General features: G+C 56.3%; 1 protein-coding gene across 1 annotated transcript in view; it reads right to left on the bottom strand.

Moving 5' to 3' along the window:
- The window catches only part of MPPED1 (metallophosphoesterase domain containing 1), an 82,767-nt gene extending 64,640 nt beyond the window's left edge, over nucleotides 1-18,127 (bottom strand). Inside the window, exons 1-2 of the mRNA XM_070790539.1 lie at nucleotides 17,965-18,127; nucleotides 3,717-4,003 (exon numbers count right to left, since the gene is read on the bottom strand). Coding sequence (XP_070646640.1) covers nucleotides 3,717-3,940 — 224 coding nt within the window. The 5' untranslated portion in view covers nucleotides 3,941-4,003; nucleotides 17,965-18,127. The remainder of the gene's footprint in view (nucleotides 1-3,716; nucleotides 4,004-17,964) is intronic.
- Between the last annotated feature and the right edge of the window lie 951 nt (nucleotides 18,128-19,078).

Raw genomic sequence — 19,078 nt, 5'->3', positions numbered from 1 at the left:
CCCCGCTCAGGACACAGGGGCCGGTACCTAGAGGGGATCTCCCCAGGGGCAGCACTGCTCAGTCCCCAGGGTGAGGGGGTCTTTGGTCTCAGGGCTCCAAACCCAGAGCCCCAGATCCAGTCATTCATTCTTCAGGCAAAGGCAGCCTGGTTACCACCAGGATCTCTGGGGGCAACCGCATAAATCACAGGGCTCCATCGGAGGCCACGTTTGGGCTGTCATTGTTGTTATTAAATATAAATTGTGGATTTATTAAATAAGGCCCCTCGCTCCCTCACCCCGAGACAAAGCCCAGGGCGGCGATAAATCACGTGTTGGGAAGTGGCATCTCCCTCGGTGGAGACTCGCCATGGAAACCCACACGCTTCCTCTGCGCGCAGGGTGTGAGTCGGAAGAAGGGGGGTGGGAGACAGCGGCCACCCACCTAGTCCTGCAGGGGCCCGGCTTCACCTGGCTGTGTGCAAAGCTGCATTTCCAAGCCAGGGTGACCCAAGCAGACAATCAGAGAGCACTGGACCAGGAGTCCAGAGCCGGGGCTCGCTGTATGCTCTCCTCGGGAGCCCGGCCAAAATCCCTAACCACCCCCGAGCCCTACTGCCTGAGCCTCAGGAGGGGACCGCACAGACCAAGCCAGGAGGGATGGAGCGGGGCAGACCAGTGTGAACCTGCTCTGCCCACAACAGCTAAGTGACCGCAAAAAGCCATTAAGCTTTTTCTCCAGGGCACTTAGCGCTACCAGAACCCTACGCTACTGCACTTTCTGACTTTCATGGCACAGCCCACGGGATCATCAGCTCAGTGCAGGTGAGGCTCCATCTGTGTTCACTGCTGAGTCCCGAGCACCTAGTCCAGCAGGCATGGACGCCTGCCGCCAGGCCCCTCTCTACGTGGATCCACATACTTGATGCTCAGCAATACAAGGAGCAGCATTATGTAGGCGGGGAAACAGAGGCACCAAGAGACACATCACAATCAAGCGGCAAAACCAGGACTCAAATCCAGGTGGTCTAGCCTGGAGCCCATGGCGGTGGTTTAGTCGCTAAGTCATGTCCAACCCTTGCGACCCCATGGACTGTAGCCCACCAGGCTCCTCTGTCCACAGGATGCTCCAGGCCAGAATACTGCATGCGTGGCCATTTCCTTCTCCAGGGGATCTTTCCAACCCAGGGATGAAACCTGGGTCTCCTGTATTGCAGGCAGACACTTCACCAAATGAGCCACCAAGGATGCCCCCGGAGCCCACATTCCTAACTAACCAGCGTGCTTGGCAACTTGCTCACAGACACCCCGGCTGGGTAAGTGAATGAAGAAATGAACCAATAAGCCAGAGTTGTTAGATGAGGGGACTGACCCCTCTCACCTGGCCACTCACCGCCCTTCCTCTGACACAGTCTGACCCGCAGGGGCCCGCGAGCTTCCTGCCTGGGTTGGAAGTTCCTGGACATTCCCACTACCTTTGGCTCAGACCCTGCGGCAACTTCCCAACTTGCTGCCCCTGATCCTGCTTCTCTGGGTCTCAACCTACAAGGCACTTTCTCCAGAGGGTCCTCCCTCAGCCCCTTGGCTCCCCCAACTCTCCTGACTTCTGTAGCCCTAGCTCTGTTCTGCGACTGGGGCTACCCAGGGGTCCCCTACATGACAGCTCTGTCTGTCTCTACTTGGCTTTATCTGCTGTGCCCAGGCACCCCTCTGAATGGGCGTGCACACAGGCACACACACACACACCCCCACCTGCTCCGCCTGAGGGCCTGGGGCTCCCACCCATTCCCAGCATCTGGGGACCTCAGGCACTGTACTTGCAGCCCAGAAGGCCCAATTCCATCAACAGAAGAGAAAACCCAGCCCTGGGAAGGCCTCCCCTGGCAGCAGCCACGCCAGGCCTCAAGGTCCCAGAGAGACCAAGGAACAGCGTGCTTGAGACTCAAGGCCTCCCGTCCTGCCCAAATCTGCCAATCTGGTTCCAAACTGGACATTGCAGGGAGTTTCCCAAAGAGAAATCTTGTTCTTGTCCTTCAACTGTTCAGTCGTGTTCAACTCTTTGCGACCCCACGGACTGCAGCCCGCCAGGCTTCCCTGTCCTTCATCTCCCGGAGTTTACTCAAACTCATCATGTCCGCTGAGCCGATGATGCCATCCAACCATCTCATCTTACTGACAATGCCAGCCCTGCAGCCCCCACGGAAATGAGCAGGCACTGCAGGGAAGAGGGAGGTCCCAGTGCTGGGGCCCACCCCCAGGCTGGGTGCCCCCTGCCCTCCAGAGCCCTTGCTCCCACGAATAATCGCTGCACCCACCCTTTACAACAGAAGACTCGTCCTGAGAGAAACACACAGGAACACGAGGCAGTGACCCAGTCACACCACCTCTGGGCCTGGGAGTGGAACTCCCCCGGGCTCCTTCTCGACTCGGGTCACATCCCAGATCCTCCTGTCTCCCTAAACGGGCAGCGGCCAGCACTTCACGTGACCGTTGCCCCCCAGAGCTAGTGCCCATGGCCCAAGAGGAAGCCGGGCCCTGTGTCCTCGGGGGGGAATCTGACCAGCCTGCTGGTCTGGGGACCTGCCCTGGGCCCCACAGCCCAGGAACGTCCCACCACAGCTCTCATCTCCTATATTGTCACTGTGGACTCGTGGGGCTCTCCACTCACCAGGGGCTTGTCAGAGACCCAGACAGACCCAGCACAGGGGCACCCCGAAGAGGCTGAGAGGAGTTTCAACAGTGGAGCGGACAACGCCTAAACTCTCAGAGGAAAGCACGTGAGTACTCCTGTCCACACACATCACCAGGAAAGGATGCTAAGCATGCAGAACACCCTGGATTGGAGGCAGATGTCAGCTCCGGTGCCTGCCAGCTGTGTGGGGCTCGCGGGGGGTCACCTGTCTGGCCGGACTGATGGACGGGCCAGCGGAGACAAAGGAGGGGGAGATGGAGTGGCACAGGGAGCCGCCCAGGGCCGGGCCAGGAATTTATCCCCCTCTACCCCGTGCCATCGGCTCCTCTCCCAACCGCTGGAAAAGACCCAGGGAGCAGAAAGGTTCTCCTCGTGCGCGGGTCCTGAGTCTGCGTTCTCACTGCGGCCCTACTGCTGGGGCGCCTCTGATATTTTCCATCAGCCCCAAAGGGCAGGTGGCAGAATTCCCCAGTTCTCTGGGGGAAGCCAAGGGGGTCTGGGCAGAAGGAAATGAGAACAGTCAGTCCACGACCAGGGTCTTGCCCTGTCCTGGTCCTGCAGCAAGTCTCGTCTTGCCCCCTCTCTGTGCCTCAGTCTCCCCATCTGTGCAATGAGGAACAGGAATTAGACCAGGGGGTCAGTAACCCAAACACCAAGGGGGCAGCAGCTGGAACTCAGTGCCCCCCGCCCCCCAGACGCTACCACGAGGCCAAATGGGCCTGGGGTTGCCACGACTTTGGGTTTCGTAGAGCAAAGCCAGAAGTCTGGATTTTTACGTGCCATCACGTTGTTTTTCAATGTTTGTAAAACGTCCTCCTGGCCAAAGGAAACAAGACTCTGGGCCAGAGTCAGCCCACAAGGCCAGCACACTGCAGCTTCTCCCCCGTCCCTCCCATCCCGAGCCTCACCATCCACCGCCGTCAACGTGCAGGAGACGGTGGGGTACCCCGAGTCCAGGAGCCCACCCCCAGGCAGCCCTCCCGCTCTCGCCCCCTCCCCCACCCGGGGGGGTGGGGTGTGGATTCCATCAGGGGTGCCCACTTACATCTGCACGTGCGGCGGCTGGAAGCGGCCCTGGTTGATATTGTAGAAGGTGAAGGCCTGGGTGGGGTTGGAGCTGTACTCGTCCACCTCGATGATGAGCCGGCTGTGCTGGTGCCTCCGGGCGGCCATCACGTGGGACTGCGAGAAGGCCATGCCCAGGCCGCAGGGCAGGAGGGCCAGGGCCTCTGCCTTCAGGACGCCGGGGTCCCACCTAGCGCGCCACATGGACCTCCGCGGGCCCCGCGGGCATCTCCCGCCGCCCGGCCCCGAGCCAGACCTGGGAACAGACTGAGGAGACGGAGCAGAACCAGGAGACAGTTAATCTGTTTGGGATTTGCCTTATTTAATGTCAGATGAAGATTTAGAAAGAGGGAGAGGGCGGGGAAGAGGGAAAAAAAAAACCCACAGTCGTACAGCTCAAAAACTCATTACAAATCTTTCCAACTCAGCAGTTTGATGAATATACTTTGGTAAAAAGAAAAGGGAAGGGAGGGAGGGGACCGAAAAAAAAAAATAAAACAAAAACCACAACACCATGGACAGATGCATGCATGGTCCAACATGTTTAAATACTTAAGACTTTTTTTCTGCCTTCAACAAACCACCACCGCCCCCCTCCCACCCCCGGAGCCCATAGGGTGACCGTGAGATGCGGAAGACAATGGCTGGTATTCTGGAAACAGGTAAGGTAAGTTTTACTTTTCAGGATTGGGGAATAAGAAGGAATCACCTCCAACCCCATGCCCTCCGCAGAGACCTCCCCCCACCCAAGCATACACACTCTCCCACACAGACCCACATGCGCACCCACACAAGCCCAAGCAGGTGAAGACGGAGCGGGCGCAAATTCCTTCATCAACAACCATTTCGCCTAAAGATCTTTTAGCAGCGCCTGGAGAAGGGATTTTCCCAGAAAGCTTGCCGTATACCAACTCAACTCAGGGGGTGGCCGTTGCGGTGTGGGGTAGGGAAGGGGAAGACCTACTTTAAAAGAAAAAAATAACAAAAAACCTTCTCAAAAGCTTTGTAAGGATCTCAGGAATTTCGCTGTGCCCAGTCAAACCTTGAAACCACTCATAATCACAGCTCACAAATGCTATATATATTTTTTTCATTTCGTTCATTGGAAAGTGCAGTTTGTATTTGTAGTTACTGGATGAAACTGTCCCTTTTCGATTCCAGCTCAGCTATGTGGAATCCTGGATAAGATTCCATCCTACTCTGATACACAGACTTGCCACGACAGCCGCAGCTTCTTAACTAAGATCATCTTTTTTTTTTTTCTTGTTTTTTTCCATAATTTTTTTTTTAACTATGTAAATAGGAAACGCTTCAAAGATTTGTTTTGTTTCAGGTTTTGGTCATTAAGACCCTCTGACGATTGCATCTGTGCCACATTTAACCAAGGAGAAAATAACATCATTTAAACTATTCTTGGACAGTCAGATCCCAGTCACATTAAACGAAGAAAAATCCTCTTTGCAAGCGGAAGAATAGACACAGTCAGAAAATAAACTAGATTAGGAAAACGACAAAAATTAAAGACTGGAGAACATTTTAATTAGGTGCAAAGCAGAAGTGGATTATTAATTTTTTTAACTCTCAACAAGCATGCCCATACACAGTGCAATAAATAGCAATATCCTTCTCTTCTCCCCTCACTCCCTTCCCCGCCTCCAAAATACATCCTGATTCAGAATACACATCCCTCTTATCCACTTGGGAAGATCAGGGAAAAAAAATCAGCCTCTTCTCTCCAGGAGACTACTCACTCCTGTTCCCTGTCCTGTTCATTGTTTCTAAGCGAATCAGCTCTCCTAACCACATGCTGTGTGGCCGGCCTCCTGGCTGGGTGAGTCCAGGCATCCAGGCCTCTGGCCTGTTACCATCCTGTTATCCCTGGGAGAGGCCTTGGGGCAGCAAACGCTGAGGTACAGGCTCCATCAGCCCAGGTCTGAATGTCCCCTCTTTGTGCTGAGCTGCTGTGTTGACCTTGAAGTGTTAAGTTGCTCAGTCAAGTCCAACTCTTTGCGACCCCATGGAATGTAGCCTGCCAGGCTCTTCTGTCCATAAAATTCTCCAGGCAAGAATACTGGAGTGGGTAGCCATTCCCTTCTCCAAGGGATCGAACCCTGGTCTCCTGCATTGCAGGCAGATTCTTTATCCTCTGAGCCACCAGGGTGTGATCTCAAGCCAACTTCCTAATCTAAGTCTCAGCTTCCTCTTCTGGAAAGTGGATTTGATAACAGTAACATCACCTCCCAGAGCAGCTATATGAGTTAAATGAACAGGAATTCTGAGCACAGGTACCAAGTTCCTAGCTAATATTCTCAGGTACTATTACAATCACAGGGGCTTCCCTGGTGGCTCAGTTGGTAAAAAAAATCTGCCTGCAATGCAGGAGATTGCCTGCAATGCAGGAGACCCGAGTTTGATCCCTGGGTCGGGAGGATCCCCTGGAGGAGGAAATGGCAACCCACTCCAGTATTCTTGCCTGGGAAATCCCATGGACAGAGGAGCTCAGTGGGCTACAGCCCACGGGGTTGCAAGAGTCGGACAGGACTCAGTGACTAAACCACAACATCACACTATTCGGCTCAGCTGGAGACCTATGTGCAGAAGGCCCTCTGTGGGCAGGTGCTGCCCAGGCACTGAGGTACCTGTGGTCCAAGGGCATTCGATGTGAAGGCCAAGCAAGGCCAAGCAAAGCAGACAGCGGAGCAGCCTTGAAGAACCTCAGTTTTCTCAAATGCAAGCTGACTACATCACGGCCCTGCTTGAAATCCTCTCCCTGGGTTTCCATGGCTCCAATGATGAGGACCCAAGACCCGAGGGCCCTAACTACACTCCAGCTACACAGGTCTGCGCCCAGCGGGCTCTAGTGCTCAGATGCCTCCAGCTAAGGAGTGCTGTGTTCAAAGCACACAATTCAAATCTTCTCAGGGGGCCTTCTCTAAGATCACCACCTACCTATAACATAGATACTCTGATTTCTCCCATTTTGCAGATGAGAATGGTGAGTCACAGAGAAGTGAAGTCTCCTGCCAAGCCCGGCACGGAGAGAGAGAAGGTGATGCTGACATCTGGACGCAGGCAGCTTGGACCGCCTTTGTCCTCCTCCCCAGCTGGCTAACCTCACCCTTCACCCCTCCACAAGGCCAGTATTTCCCCAGAGAAGCCTTGATCAGGGGTCTTTGTCCCAGGGTCCCATGAAGGGCCTGCATGTGCTCGGGGGGCTGAGCCTGGGTCTCACTCGATTGCTCATCACCCGGTACCTCTGACACAGCCCCCACAGCTCTGCGACCCTGAGCAAGAGTCTTCACCTGCCAGAGGCTCTGTTTCCTTGTCCACGAAATGGAAGAGAGAAAGAGTAGCCAGCATCAGACAGTCGTGAGGATTAAATGAGGTGACATGTGTAAACAGCTTATCACAGAGCCCAGTGCCTAGTAAACGCTCAAAAACATTGTGAGTGTTGGTTTTATCATCACCATCCTCATCACCCCAGGGCTCATCACAGATGCTTCATAAATATTGAATTGGTGAATGTGCGGATGGAGGGATGGAGGGAAGGATGGAGAAATGGAGGGAAGGGTGAAGAGATGCAAGGATGAAGGCAGAGATGAAGGGAGGGGTGCAGGGACCAGGCCCTCACCCGTCCCCCTGCCCCCAGGGAGCGGGTGGGTGCCTGCATGCCCTGCGGCCAGCCGCAGTGGGGGAGGACACTCAGCACCAGGGGACTCAGCCAGGAAAGGCAGGCGGCACAGCGTCCCGCGAGGCACTCCGCAGTGAAACGCTGCATTTCACATAAAGGGGGTTTGCAATGGGCCCTGCTCAGAGAAATCAGGGAAACTGGGAACGCAGAGCTTTCTTTTAATACCCATTTAATATTTATGGAGCCGCAGCAGCATCAGCCACCGTGCGGAGAACACAGCCGATCCACGGGGCGGGAGCGCGATTCCCCAGCAAATGGCTGTGAGCTTGGGAAGCATTCACACCTGGTCCACAGAACAGCAACGTGTGCAGGCAACACACGCAGAGGATGCTGGGACAGAGACCACCCGGGCTTCCGTCCTGGATCTCTGGCCAGCGGAGTGACCTTGAGCAAGTCGCACACCCAGCCCGGGCCACAGGGGCCTCCTCCGTGCCAGGGAGCAGGAAGGAAGTGGGACTACAAAGAAGAGGGTGGAATAGACTGGTTACTGCCTTTGCACGCGTGCATGCTCCGTCGCTTCAACTGTGTCTAACTCTTTGTGACCCCGTGGACGGGATTCTCCAGGCAAGAATACTGGGGTGGGTTGCCATGCCCTCCTCCAGGGGATCTTCCGAACTCAGGGATGGAACCCACATCTCCTGTGTCTCCTGCATCCCAGCAGAGTTCTTTACTGCTGAGCCATCAGTGAGGTCGCTCAGTCGTGTCCAACACTTTTCAATCCCATGGACTATAGCCCACCAGGCTCCTCTGTCCATGGGATTTTCCAGGCAAGGGTACTGGAGTGGGTTGCCATTTCCTTCTCCAGGAGATCTTCCCAACCCAGGGATTGAACCCAGATCTCCCACGTTGTAGGCAGACACTTTACCGTCTGAGCTACCAGGAAAGTCGTTGAGCCATTGGGGAAGCCCAATTAATGCATTTCCTTACTCAACAAATGTTTGCCTTGGCCCTACACACTGTCACCAGTCCAGATGCCACGAAGAGCAGTAAAAGAATGAACAGGTCACTGCCCTCAAGGGGGTGCGGGCAATAAAGCAAACACATAAGTCAATAGAAGAGATACCTACAGACAATAACAGGTACCGGGCAGGAGACAGGACAGGGTGATGGAGTAAGGGGTACGGGGGGAGAAGAGGGCTGTGACTTTAAACTTTTGATCAAGCAAGGACTGACTGAAGAGGTGACATCGTTTCTAAAGTGAGTGCTGAGAGGGAGCCAGCCACGCCCAGAAACCTGGGAAAGAGAATTCAGGCAGCGGGAACGCAGGTGCAAAGGCCCTGAGGCAGAGGCAGCATTAATGAACTGTCTCATTGCATTATTATTTGGCCCTGGTGCACTTCTGCAACAGAGAAGGGCCCAGACTCTGACGTCAGTACTGCTGAGCCGTGGGACCCTGGGCAATCCCTTAACCTCTCTGTGCTTCCGCTTCCTCACTGGCCCTGTCTGGAGGTAACAGAGGGGATGGTGGGGAAACTGTGCTGGCTGCCCCACAAAGGCCTGGTCAGTCCAGACTGGGAAAGCTGAAAAGCTCTTGAAATGTCTGGGTTGAAAAATTCTTGCTGAAAAATCCCTCCATTTTTTTTAGGGATTGCTTTTCAAAAGTCTTATTCTCTCACAAGGCAGTTTCTCTTTCTGTTTTCCCTCAGAGGCATTTATTTTTTGGCGTTCTAAGTCAAGTCAGGCCAGGAGAAGTCCGGGCGCCGGCCAAGCTACCAGGTGGTGAGGAGGCATTAGGGACCGACGGCACCGGAAGCTTACGGCCAGGAAAGAGGCCGAGCCAGGCGCCCCCTCCCGCGGCTGCCCCACAACCTGCCTGCCCTCCGTGGTGTGTCAGCAAGCCCACACACCACACCAGCCTCCAGAAACAAGGGCCCAGGAGGCACCCTGGCCATGCCATTCCCTCCCACACACTAGATCTCATCAGGAGCATCCTGCTGCCCTGAGGGGAAATCCGGCCCTCAGATCACCCAGGGCCCCACCCAGGCCCTCAGATCAGCCAGGACCCCACACCAGCCCCTCAGACCAGCCCACGATCCCACACCGGCCCCTCAGACCAGCCCAGGAGCCCACTAAGCCCCTCAGACCAGCCCAGGAACCCACGCCAGCCCCTCAGACCAGCTCAGGAGCCCACTCAGCCCCTCAGACCAGCCCAGGACCCCACGCCGGCCCCTCAGACCAGCCCAGGACCCCACGCCAGCCCCTCAGACCAGCCCAGGACCCCACGCTGGCCCCTCAGACCAGCCCAGGAGCCCACTCAGCCCCTAAGACCAGCCCAGGACCCCATACTGGCCCCTCAAACCAGCCTAGGAGCCCACTCAGCCCCTCAGACCAGCCCAGGAGCCTACTCAGCCTCTCAGACCAGCCCAGGACCCCACGCTGGCCCCTCAAACCAGCCCAGGAGCCCACTCAGCCCCTAAGACCAGCCCAGGACCCCATACTGGCCCCTCAAACCAGCCTAGGAGCCCACTCAGCCCCTCAGACCAGCCCAGGACCCCACACCGGCCCCTCACACCAGCTCAGGAGCCCACTCAGCCCCTCAGACCAGCCCAGGACCCCACGCCAGCCCCTCACACCAGCCCAGGAGCCCATTCAGGCCCTCAAACCAGCCCACAAGCCCACGCCGGCCCCTCAGACCAGCCTAGGAGCCCACTCAGCCCCTCAGACCAGCCTAGGACCCCACGCTGGCCCCTCAGACCAGCCCAGGAGCCCATTCAGCCCCTCAAACCAGCCCAGGACCCCACGCTGGCCCCTCAGACCAGCCCAGGAGCCCACTCAGGCCTTCAAACCAGACCAGGAGCCCACTCAGCCCCTCAGACCAGCCCAGGACCCCACACCGGCCCCTCACACCAGCTCAGGAGCCCACTCAGCCCCTCAGACCAGCCCAGGACCCCATGCCAGCCCCTCACACCAGCCCAGGAGCCCACTCAACCCCTCAGACCAGCCCAGGACCCCACGCTGGCCCCTCAGACCAGCCCAGGAGCCCATGCCGGCCCCTTGGACCAGCCCAGGAGCCCACTCAGCCCCTCAGACCAGCCCAGGACCCCATGCCGGCCCCTCAGACCAGCCCAGGAGCCCACACTGGCCCTCAGATAAGCCAGGACCCCACGCCGACCCCAGCCTCACCACTCGGGCCACAGTCTCTGCTCCGGGTTTGCACACGGGGAGTCCCCACCTCGGAGCCTTCGATCCTGCTCTTCCTCTGCCTGGAAGGCTCCAAGCACGCCCCGCCCCCCACCCCAGGTGCCACACCTATCTCCTGGCTTGGGGAGATGTCGCCTGCCCCGGCCCCCAGCCTTCCCAGGCTTTCTCTCACCAAAGCTCCCAGATGAACGTTCTGAGTCTGAGGTCAGAAGCCAAAGCATAAAACAATACATGAGCAAATGAACCAGTGAGAGAAACCGCAGCCCTCGGGCCTCAGGTCCAGACTCCAGAGCACCTCTCACCTCCTCAGATCCCAGGTTTTTCACCTGCAAACACACGGATGCCAGAACCTCCCTCCCAGAGCCACTGGCAGGAGTCCAGGGCACGGCGCCTGCAGAACCACCTGGCAGAGAGCTGGCACACAGCAGGTGCCCCTCAAGCACCTCTTCCCCTCGGGTCAGAAAGTTCCAGCGAAGCCCAGGAGCTCTGCGCGGAGTTTCCCAGCATCAAGCAGAGATTTTCAGATACTCAGGGGGCTCCCAGCCCCCACCCGCCCACCCTGTGACCAGGCGTTCCAGAGGTCAGTCCTTCCCAGGGTGATGCAATTGGACACACCCAGTACCACCTGCCCCGTGACGAGTTTTCTAGGCCGACTTCACCACTCCCGTGCCCTGGGCACCACAGGACTCCAGCCAACTCTGAAACACATGCTGCCCCAACTCAGAGGGAAGATCCTGTTCTGGGACCCAAATGACTCAGATGGGAAACTGACCCTTGAAGGGCTTGGGACCCAGCAGGAGGAGCTGGACAGATCAACGGGGCAACTCAGACCCTAGAGGGGAGGGGGGGAGGGGGCCCCGAGAAGGCCCCTACCTACACCTACCAGCATGTGCCCAAGGCCCCAAAAAAGAGCATCTTAACAGCAGGTGGATTTTCTGCAAAGGAGAGACCTGAGTGATCCCAGCAGCCCAAATCTGCCCAACGGGCCCGAGAGGGAATCTACGAGCCACTGTGCTGCCAGGGTCGCCGATCAGCAGCCCCAAGATAGCTTCCTTTTTCCACTAGGCTTGAGCAGCACGTCCACAGGCTCCTCAGAGCCAGGACGGGCCCAGGACAGTCTCAGCTCACATCTGCTGTCCCGTCAGTCATTATGACCAGCATTCTCTCCGGCTCTCAAAAGTGTCCCCATTTCAACAGCTGAAAATGTCACGAAGGGTAAAGGTCACCATAATCAAAGCCAACCTGAGGCTGTTAAGGTGACCAACGTCTGTCTCTCTCCAGCATTAGCATGTTCGGAGTGGCTCAGAGGTAAAGAACCGGCCCGCCAATGCAGGAGACACGGGTTCGATCCTTGGTCCAGGAGGATCCCCTGGAGGAGGAAATAAATGACAACTCATTCCAGTATCCTTGCCTGGGAAATCCCATGAACAGAGGAGCCTGGAGGGCTACAGTCCACAGGGTCTCAAGGAGTTGGACACAACTTGGCGATTGAAGAACAAGAAAGCTGTAATTGTGAGGCCAGGGCAATGTTATATTGTCCTGAATTCCAAATTCGGAGGACAATCAATGACCACACAGGAGAGACTATCCATTAAACAGGAGACGCCCCCGAGAAACACCTGCCGGGAGAGACTGCACCGCAGCCGCGTTCCAACAAAGCCCAACACCTGGAAAACCTCTGCAGGATCCCAACCCCGTCTTCGCTCCCATGCCTCTCCTCCCTGGACCTTGAGTTGGGGGTAGCCGGCAGCCCGCCAAGGGGGCAGCCCAGCAAGCAGACGATTGGATCCGGCCGCTCACCCAGAGCGATGCTGAGAGAAAGTCAGCTCAGCCAAAGGCGCTGATGCTTTAGTTGAGAGCTTAGTAGCAAGGTGGCAAAGTGTCACAGAAAATCCATGCTACCTCCTCCTAAGTCGTGGCTCCCACCCCAGGCAAAACGCTGGGGAAATGGAATCTAACAGAAGAGTATTAATACCAAAGTGGGGGTTTGGGGATGATTCTCTTATAGGCCGTGCTTCCACACGAGCTCAAAAAAATCACTTTTAAACTGTTTTTCCCCCCCCCTTATTTTGTTCGTGCCAGCAAATACGCAGTTGATTAGCCAGTAGTTGAAAATATCAGAAAAGGTAAAAATAAGAAACACCGCAAGAACCCAAAGGAAAAGAAAAGGGACAGACAGCCTAGCAAGAAAAAAAAATTCAGACCTAATCCCCTGATATCCCGAAAATAAAGCTCTTATATTTGACCTCCTCCTTCTTCATGAACTGTGGATTCCAAGAGGGTTGGGGAACGCTGGCCTGCAGCTGATATTAGCAGCCACGTTGAATAAGTTGATGAGCTAAGTCGATGAAGGAATCCACAAATACTATGAAAATTAGACCATATTCCTTGAAAAAGGACCGACCACAAGTGACTTTAAAGCATTTACCACTTTCAAACCTTTTAGCCGGGCCTGTTTTGAATTATGACTACATGATTTTAAATTACACTTTCTAATTCCTCGCTGCCCCCCACCCCAGCAGCCGCTGCCGCTTCATTTTCCAATTATGTACTTTTATTTCAGAATGATGAAGAGAGCTACTTACTGGATCATGTCCTGTCTGCCACAAATAGCTGCTCACTTATTCCTTGAACCTTAGATAGGAAGACAGTCAGTTCACCCGGCTGGTCTTCAAATTCTGAATATCCTCCATTCCCATAGCACCCAACGAGGCCCGAGAAGCAAAGAAACCCTCAAAGCTCGGGTTGAGAAATAATGTTTGTAAACCACTGCTCCGCTCCATAAATTATTATAATTCTTGGTGCTTTCTATATCCATCTAGCCGATCAGCAATCACATAAATAACGGTGAATGGACTGATTTTTCTTCTGCAAAGTGCTATGTCCTAGTTTTCAAAATAAAGCATTTGGAGATTCGCGAGTCTGTGGGGTTGAGGTGGAAAGCTGCTCAGATTCGTTTCAAACGTGCACGCAGACATACCCACACACAAAAGGAAAAAAGAGGTACACGTGAAAAAACCAGGATTCTGCGTCCCCTTCCCACGTATCCATCCAGTCACACTCCACATTCCTGGGGGTGTGGGGCACACACGGTGGCGGGGAGGGGGAGCAGCAGGGCGGTCCTGGGTGCTCGGCGTTCACATACGATTTGCAAAGAAAGTAAACGTGGATTTACAGTTCTCGTGGAAATCTATTAAACAGATGTCACTGAAGCATAATCAAATCGGCACTATGGTAATTCTACACTTAAGTCGGAGATTGGGGTTTTGCCATTTTTATGATCAGCTTAAGTGCATTTTTTTGTGTGTGTGATCATGCGGGAATCTGCAATTAAGGATGAAACCTCCAAAAGTATGATCAATTAACGAATGTGTCTGAATGACAAACTTAACAAAAGCAAAACTCCGTTCTCTGTGTTCCCCCTACCCCCACCACACACGCCCCTTTGTGCAGGGAGCCCAGGGTGGGGGAGGGACCGGCTGCCTTTTCCATGAGCACCGCAATGCCAAAGCGCTTCGCTGGGAAGGGGGAGAGGCAGGGTGCGGGGAAGAGCTCACGCTTCTCAGGTAGCCAGTGCCATATATTTTGCAGCCTTGCAGGCTGCGGTACTGTCGGAAAATGCAGGAGAATGAAATGAAGGGGAAACGTGAATCAGGCCTCATGTTCTCCCGAAAGTGATGAAATTAGCACAGGTGGTGCCAAAAGTCTTTCCATGTGTCTCAGTGCTGAGCCTCAGATCCTTGGAAGGAGGGGAGGGACATGTGAAGTCGTGCAATCGAAGCAAACTTGCAGGGTTTGGGGTTGGGGTGGTGGAGAGAGGGATCTGGTCAATTCTTGGTTCTGAACTCAACACATATCGCAATCAGCCAGAGGGGTGACTTCTTGTTTCGGTTGCTGCATCTGCCTCTGATGTACAACCAAAGTCTAACATCAAGCTGGCCAAGTTCACATCCAAGAAGAAACCCGGAACAGTAATTCACAGAATGGTATAGAAAGACCAAAGGACATCTCGAGCCACTACCTGAGTTCAAAACTAAAATACATAATCCCAACTTGCTAAGACTGTCTATCATGAGATTGGCCTGCCCTTAGCAGTCACAGATACTTTAAATGGAAATAAAGCACAATGGAGTCTTATCTCGTTTGGGGCGGGGGGGGCAGGGTCAAAATAAAGTATCTGTTTTGGAAGCAGAATGACCACATCACCAGGGAGAACCACAGCAAATTAATGAAGAAATTATATATACCTTCTCTCCAACACCACCTGCCAAAAAGGGGGTCTCTCTTTTTTTCTCTCCCTTAGGGTTGCTTTTGTTTTTTTACAATTTTGTCACTTCTTCAGCTCCAGGTCACACAATGTCAGCAGCAGTCTGGAGAGGATGCTTGCTAGCTGGTGGTTTCATTCCACCTGGGGGATGTCGACACCCCAGGAAACACGGTTGCAGGGAAGAACTGCCTTCAGGATGAACTAGCACAGGCTCGGCGGTTCTCACTATGGGACACATTCCCCTCACCCCCGTCTCTTCCCTGCCCAGCAAGTGTTTGGCACACTGATCCTAGAGGGTAAGACGTCTGGCCGGAAGGAAGACCCCAGGACAGCCTGTCTCTCATCCGAGATTCCACTGTGATCAGCGGGCACAGCTCAAGCCTGAGATTCCATTCCCGGGTTCCTACACCTGGGGTGTCCCTCTCCCCAGGACCCCTCACTCCAGAGGTGCAGACAGACAAAGGTAAACACCAACTTCCGAACGGAGAGATCTCAGAGAGAAGAATGAAAAAGGGGTGATGCTAGAAAAGGTCCCTTTTCTGTTTCTGGAGAGGGAGGGGCGATGGAAGAGACATGTCGCATTGTCACACTGAAGGTTTTTGACAGACAATTCAGCGATAACGCAGAAATTCCACCCTAACGGCAGCTCGCCGCCGAAACTTAAAAGGCATTAACTAACCTCCACTAATTGCGTGTTTTTCTGTGCATAATATTTACTTGTTAAAAGTCGTTGCCTGGCCGATTAATTTCCTCTGCCCTGCTATTCGTGATTGGTTCACGGGCCTGAAATTGGAAAAATGAAATCATTTTGATAGATTAAAAGATGACTGCACTTCAGGGAGGGTTTTCTTTTCTCCACTAGTCCGGAACCTGCGCCCAGAATGCTGGTTTTTCTCCTTGAGCGCTACTCTTCGGTGAAATCCTGCTACCATGCTTAATTCTTCAAACAAGTGCAGAGATGTGTCCTGAGAGAGATGTGTCCTTGCAGGTGAGAGCCTGCAAGGGATTGTAGCAAGTTCAAGGGAAAACAAATGAATTTAAATTGCTTTCATCGGATGAAGATTTAATAGTCTCACCGGTGGACCGGGAAATTTTTAAAAAGCAGGCTTTTCTTGCATTTGTGTGTCACTGCAATCCTGACAGTTAGGGTCTTAACAGAAAGACCCTATAGTCTCTTACCTCTACTTAGACCTATTTGTCCATAAACACAGCCTACAGGGTTAGGGTGTATATGAATGATTTTAAGTGTTCATACGGCAACTGTGCCCGAGATATGACATCCCTCGGGTAGGTGACAAAATCTGAGCCCGTCCACATCAGCATCATAGGGGTCTACTTCAATCCAGGTCTTCGGAAATTCCTAGGGCTGAGAAATAAATAGGAAGGCAGCCCCATGTTGTACCACTTCCAAAGACACGATTAAACCACTGTGACTGGATTATCGCCTTTTGACTAGCCATCAGCCAATTAATGGACCTCCACGGAGTGAGCACTCAAATAGATGTAACCATTTCGCAGAAACCCATCTTAAGGAAAAAGGTTTTACAAGTGTTGTGGGGCTGCCACTCGGAAAGCCAATTTGCAAGGAGCCGGGCATCATGAAGCACAGTTTATTATGCACGACTCTCACACCGCGGTCCCCACGGACACTGTGCCGGGCTCCAGAATGCCTCCCGATCCCCACCAGCTGGCTCGACAGCCCCGGTGTGCTACCCACCACCAGAGGCCTGCCTCGGCCCAGCCAAATCCACCAGCCCCTCCCCAAACAGCCTCCCAGTTCATTGGTTCCCATGGGTGGAAGCCTGGCTTCCAACTTGAACGTGGCAGTCAGCCGGTGGCCTCTCCGACATCCCCCAAGCATTTTAGGCAATGTGACAAATTATTCGTGAAGTTGGTGCATTTTTCTGTTGTTGCAAATACCAGCCAGGATATGGACGATGGTAGTGTCAAACCCCCTGCCCCCAGCCTGGCTGAGCCCTGCTAACAAGTCTCCCACCACCATTCAAGTCCTGCGGAGCCAGCTCACCATTCACCAACCACCCCACTTTTGTTCCCGGGTTTAATTTCATAATTGTTTGCCACTTAACAAGCTCTCCTCTGGGCCATTCAATAGGGGCCTTAGAATCCGGGAGGGAAAGGCAACCAAGCCCCCAAGGGATGGGAGAAGCTCAGCCCCCAGCACCCAGGCAAAGACTTCCCAGAGAGGACAGCTAAGTGGCCTTGGGGGCCAATTTCAGAGTGGGGCTTCCTGATCCCAGCCCAGGCGCCCAGCCCCAGTGGGGAGGCAATGGAGGAAAGGGGGTGGGGGGTCTAGGACACGAAGCCTGGACACAACAGACTCCTGGACACATCAGCTCTCAAACCGACCCTCTTCTGTTTCCACCGGGTCAAGGGAGACTGGCGTGAGAATTCACCTTCCTGTAACAAGTACCAGAAGAAACACACAAGAGGCAGAACTGCTGCTTAGCCTGAGCAGCCCCTGAAATATTGCCTGCGAGGGCTGGAACCTGCCTGGGTAGCCACTGAATCCCTTGCGACCGGCACAGAGCAGACAGTAATAAATATGTGCGGAATGAGTGAGCGGATGAGTGGATGGATGGGTGGATGGCTGGGTGGGTGGATGGATGGATGAAGTTTCCAGCAATGCGGAGCCAAAGTGGCCAGTGGATCAGCATCAGTCCCCGCCTCCTGGGCCCCCCAAGCACCAGCAGGGGCTTCGCTGCGCACAGTAGGCTCTCAGCGTCGAGGGGCTGCTATTGTTATCACCATCCTCATCACTTGCACTCCACCAATGCGCTTCTTCCACCAGCAACTCCGCCAGCAGCCAGCAGCGACCGGCGAGCCGGGGAAAAGTTTCGCTGACCCCTCGGCCCCAGTCGAAGTCCAGCGCTCCGGCCGAGCCCCTCCCCGCGGCACCCGCTCGGCCCACGGAGCAGCCAGGCTGCGGGGCCAGGGCGCCGGCACCCGGCGAAGGCAGCCAAAGTAACTTTGCGGGCGCCCCTGCGCCGCGCCGCGGGCGTCACCCCGCGCCCGGAGAGGGTCCCGGCCGCACCCCCTGCCCGGCCCGGCGTCCGCGCCCCGCGCCCCTCGCGCGCCCCCGGCCCGCGCCCCGCCCGCCCCCAGCCCTACCTGGCCCCGGGCTCCTCTTCGGCGGCCGCGGCGGCCGCGAGCAGCAGCGCGCACGGAGGGAGGCAGGGGCCCGGCTCCGGGGAGGGAGGCGCGCAGGGGCGGGGGCTCCTCCGGCGGCGGCCGCCTAGCCGCGCGTCCGAGGCAGCAAGTGGGAGCCAGACTCCTCCTTCGGGGGGCGGGGGGCTCCCCGCCGCCCGCTCCCTCGCCCGCCCGCCCGCCTGCCCGCCGCGCGCCTCCGAGCCTGCCCGGCTCCCCCGCCCGCCGCCGCCCGCCGCCCTCCCCCTCTTCCTCCCCGCCTCCCCCCGCCCCGGCGCCGGGAGGGGCGCGATCGCGCCCTCGGGCCCCGGCCCCGCGCGCCCGCCCGCCGGGGCCCCCGCCGAGCCGGCCAGGCCTCGGCCCGCGGCCCCCGCCCGGGCCCGGCGCCGCATCCCGCCGCCCCAGGGGGAAGAGCGGGCCCGGGCGCGGCGAGGAGGAGGGGGCCCGCGCTGCGGAAAAGGGCCGGCGCGGCCCCGCCTCGCCCCGCGCCCCTCTCCGGCCCGCCCCCGGCCCCCCGGGCCCCGCAGCGCGCGGGGTGGGCGGGGAGCGGGGCGGGGGCGCGCTCACCTCCGGATCCGAGGCCGCCGCGGCGGGTACCGCGTGCTGGGGCGTGCGCGGCTCCTTCCGGGGCGCCGCGGCCCCCCGCCCCCGGCCCGGACCCTCTCCCAGGACCGCGAGGGCACCCCGCCCGGAACCCCTCCTGCCGGGCGTCTGCGAGTCCTCCTCCGCCCCCTTTTCCGAGAGATGTGGACCCCCAGCCCCTAGGCTGCGTAGGCCTGGTCCCCCTCCGGCGTCCCCATGTCTTCCCTCTGGGGGTCTCAGGTCCCCGACCCGGAGTACAATGGGTGTCCAGCGGAAAGCTAACCCAGAGCGGGCAAGTCATCAGGCCGGATCCAAGGACCTGGCCCCTGGTTTGAAGAAGGCTCTGACTCACTGGGGAGACAGGAGAGCGGCACCTGGTGGGCCCACCCTGGGGAGATGGACTGGTCCCTTATGACCTCTCACCCCTGCCATGGGTGGAGACTGGTGGCCACAGGGCACAGGTCAGGCTGGGGCCTCCCAGACCGAGAGGTGAGGA

Source organism: Bos indicus, chromosome 5 (assembly GCF_029378745.1).
Source record: "Bos indicus isolate NIAB-ARS_2022 breed Sahiwal x Tharparkar chromosome 5, NIAB-ARS_B.indTharparkar_mat_pri_1.0, whole genome shotgun sequence".
In the NCBI taxonomy this organism is placed as follows: domain Eukaryota; kingdom Metazoa; phylum Chordata; class Mammalia; order Artiodactyla; family Bovidae; genus Bos; species Bos indicus.
Note: the sequence above shows the minus strand (reverse complement) of the source record. Positions and strands in the feature narration are given on the sequence as shown.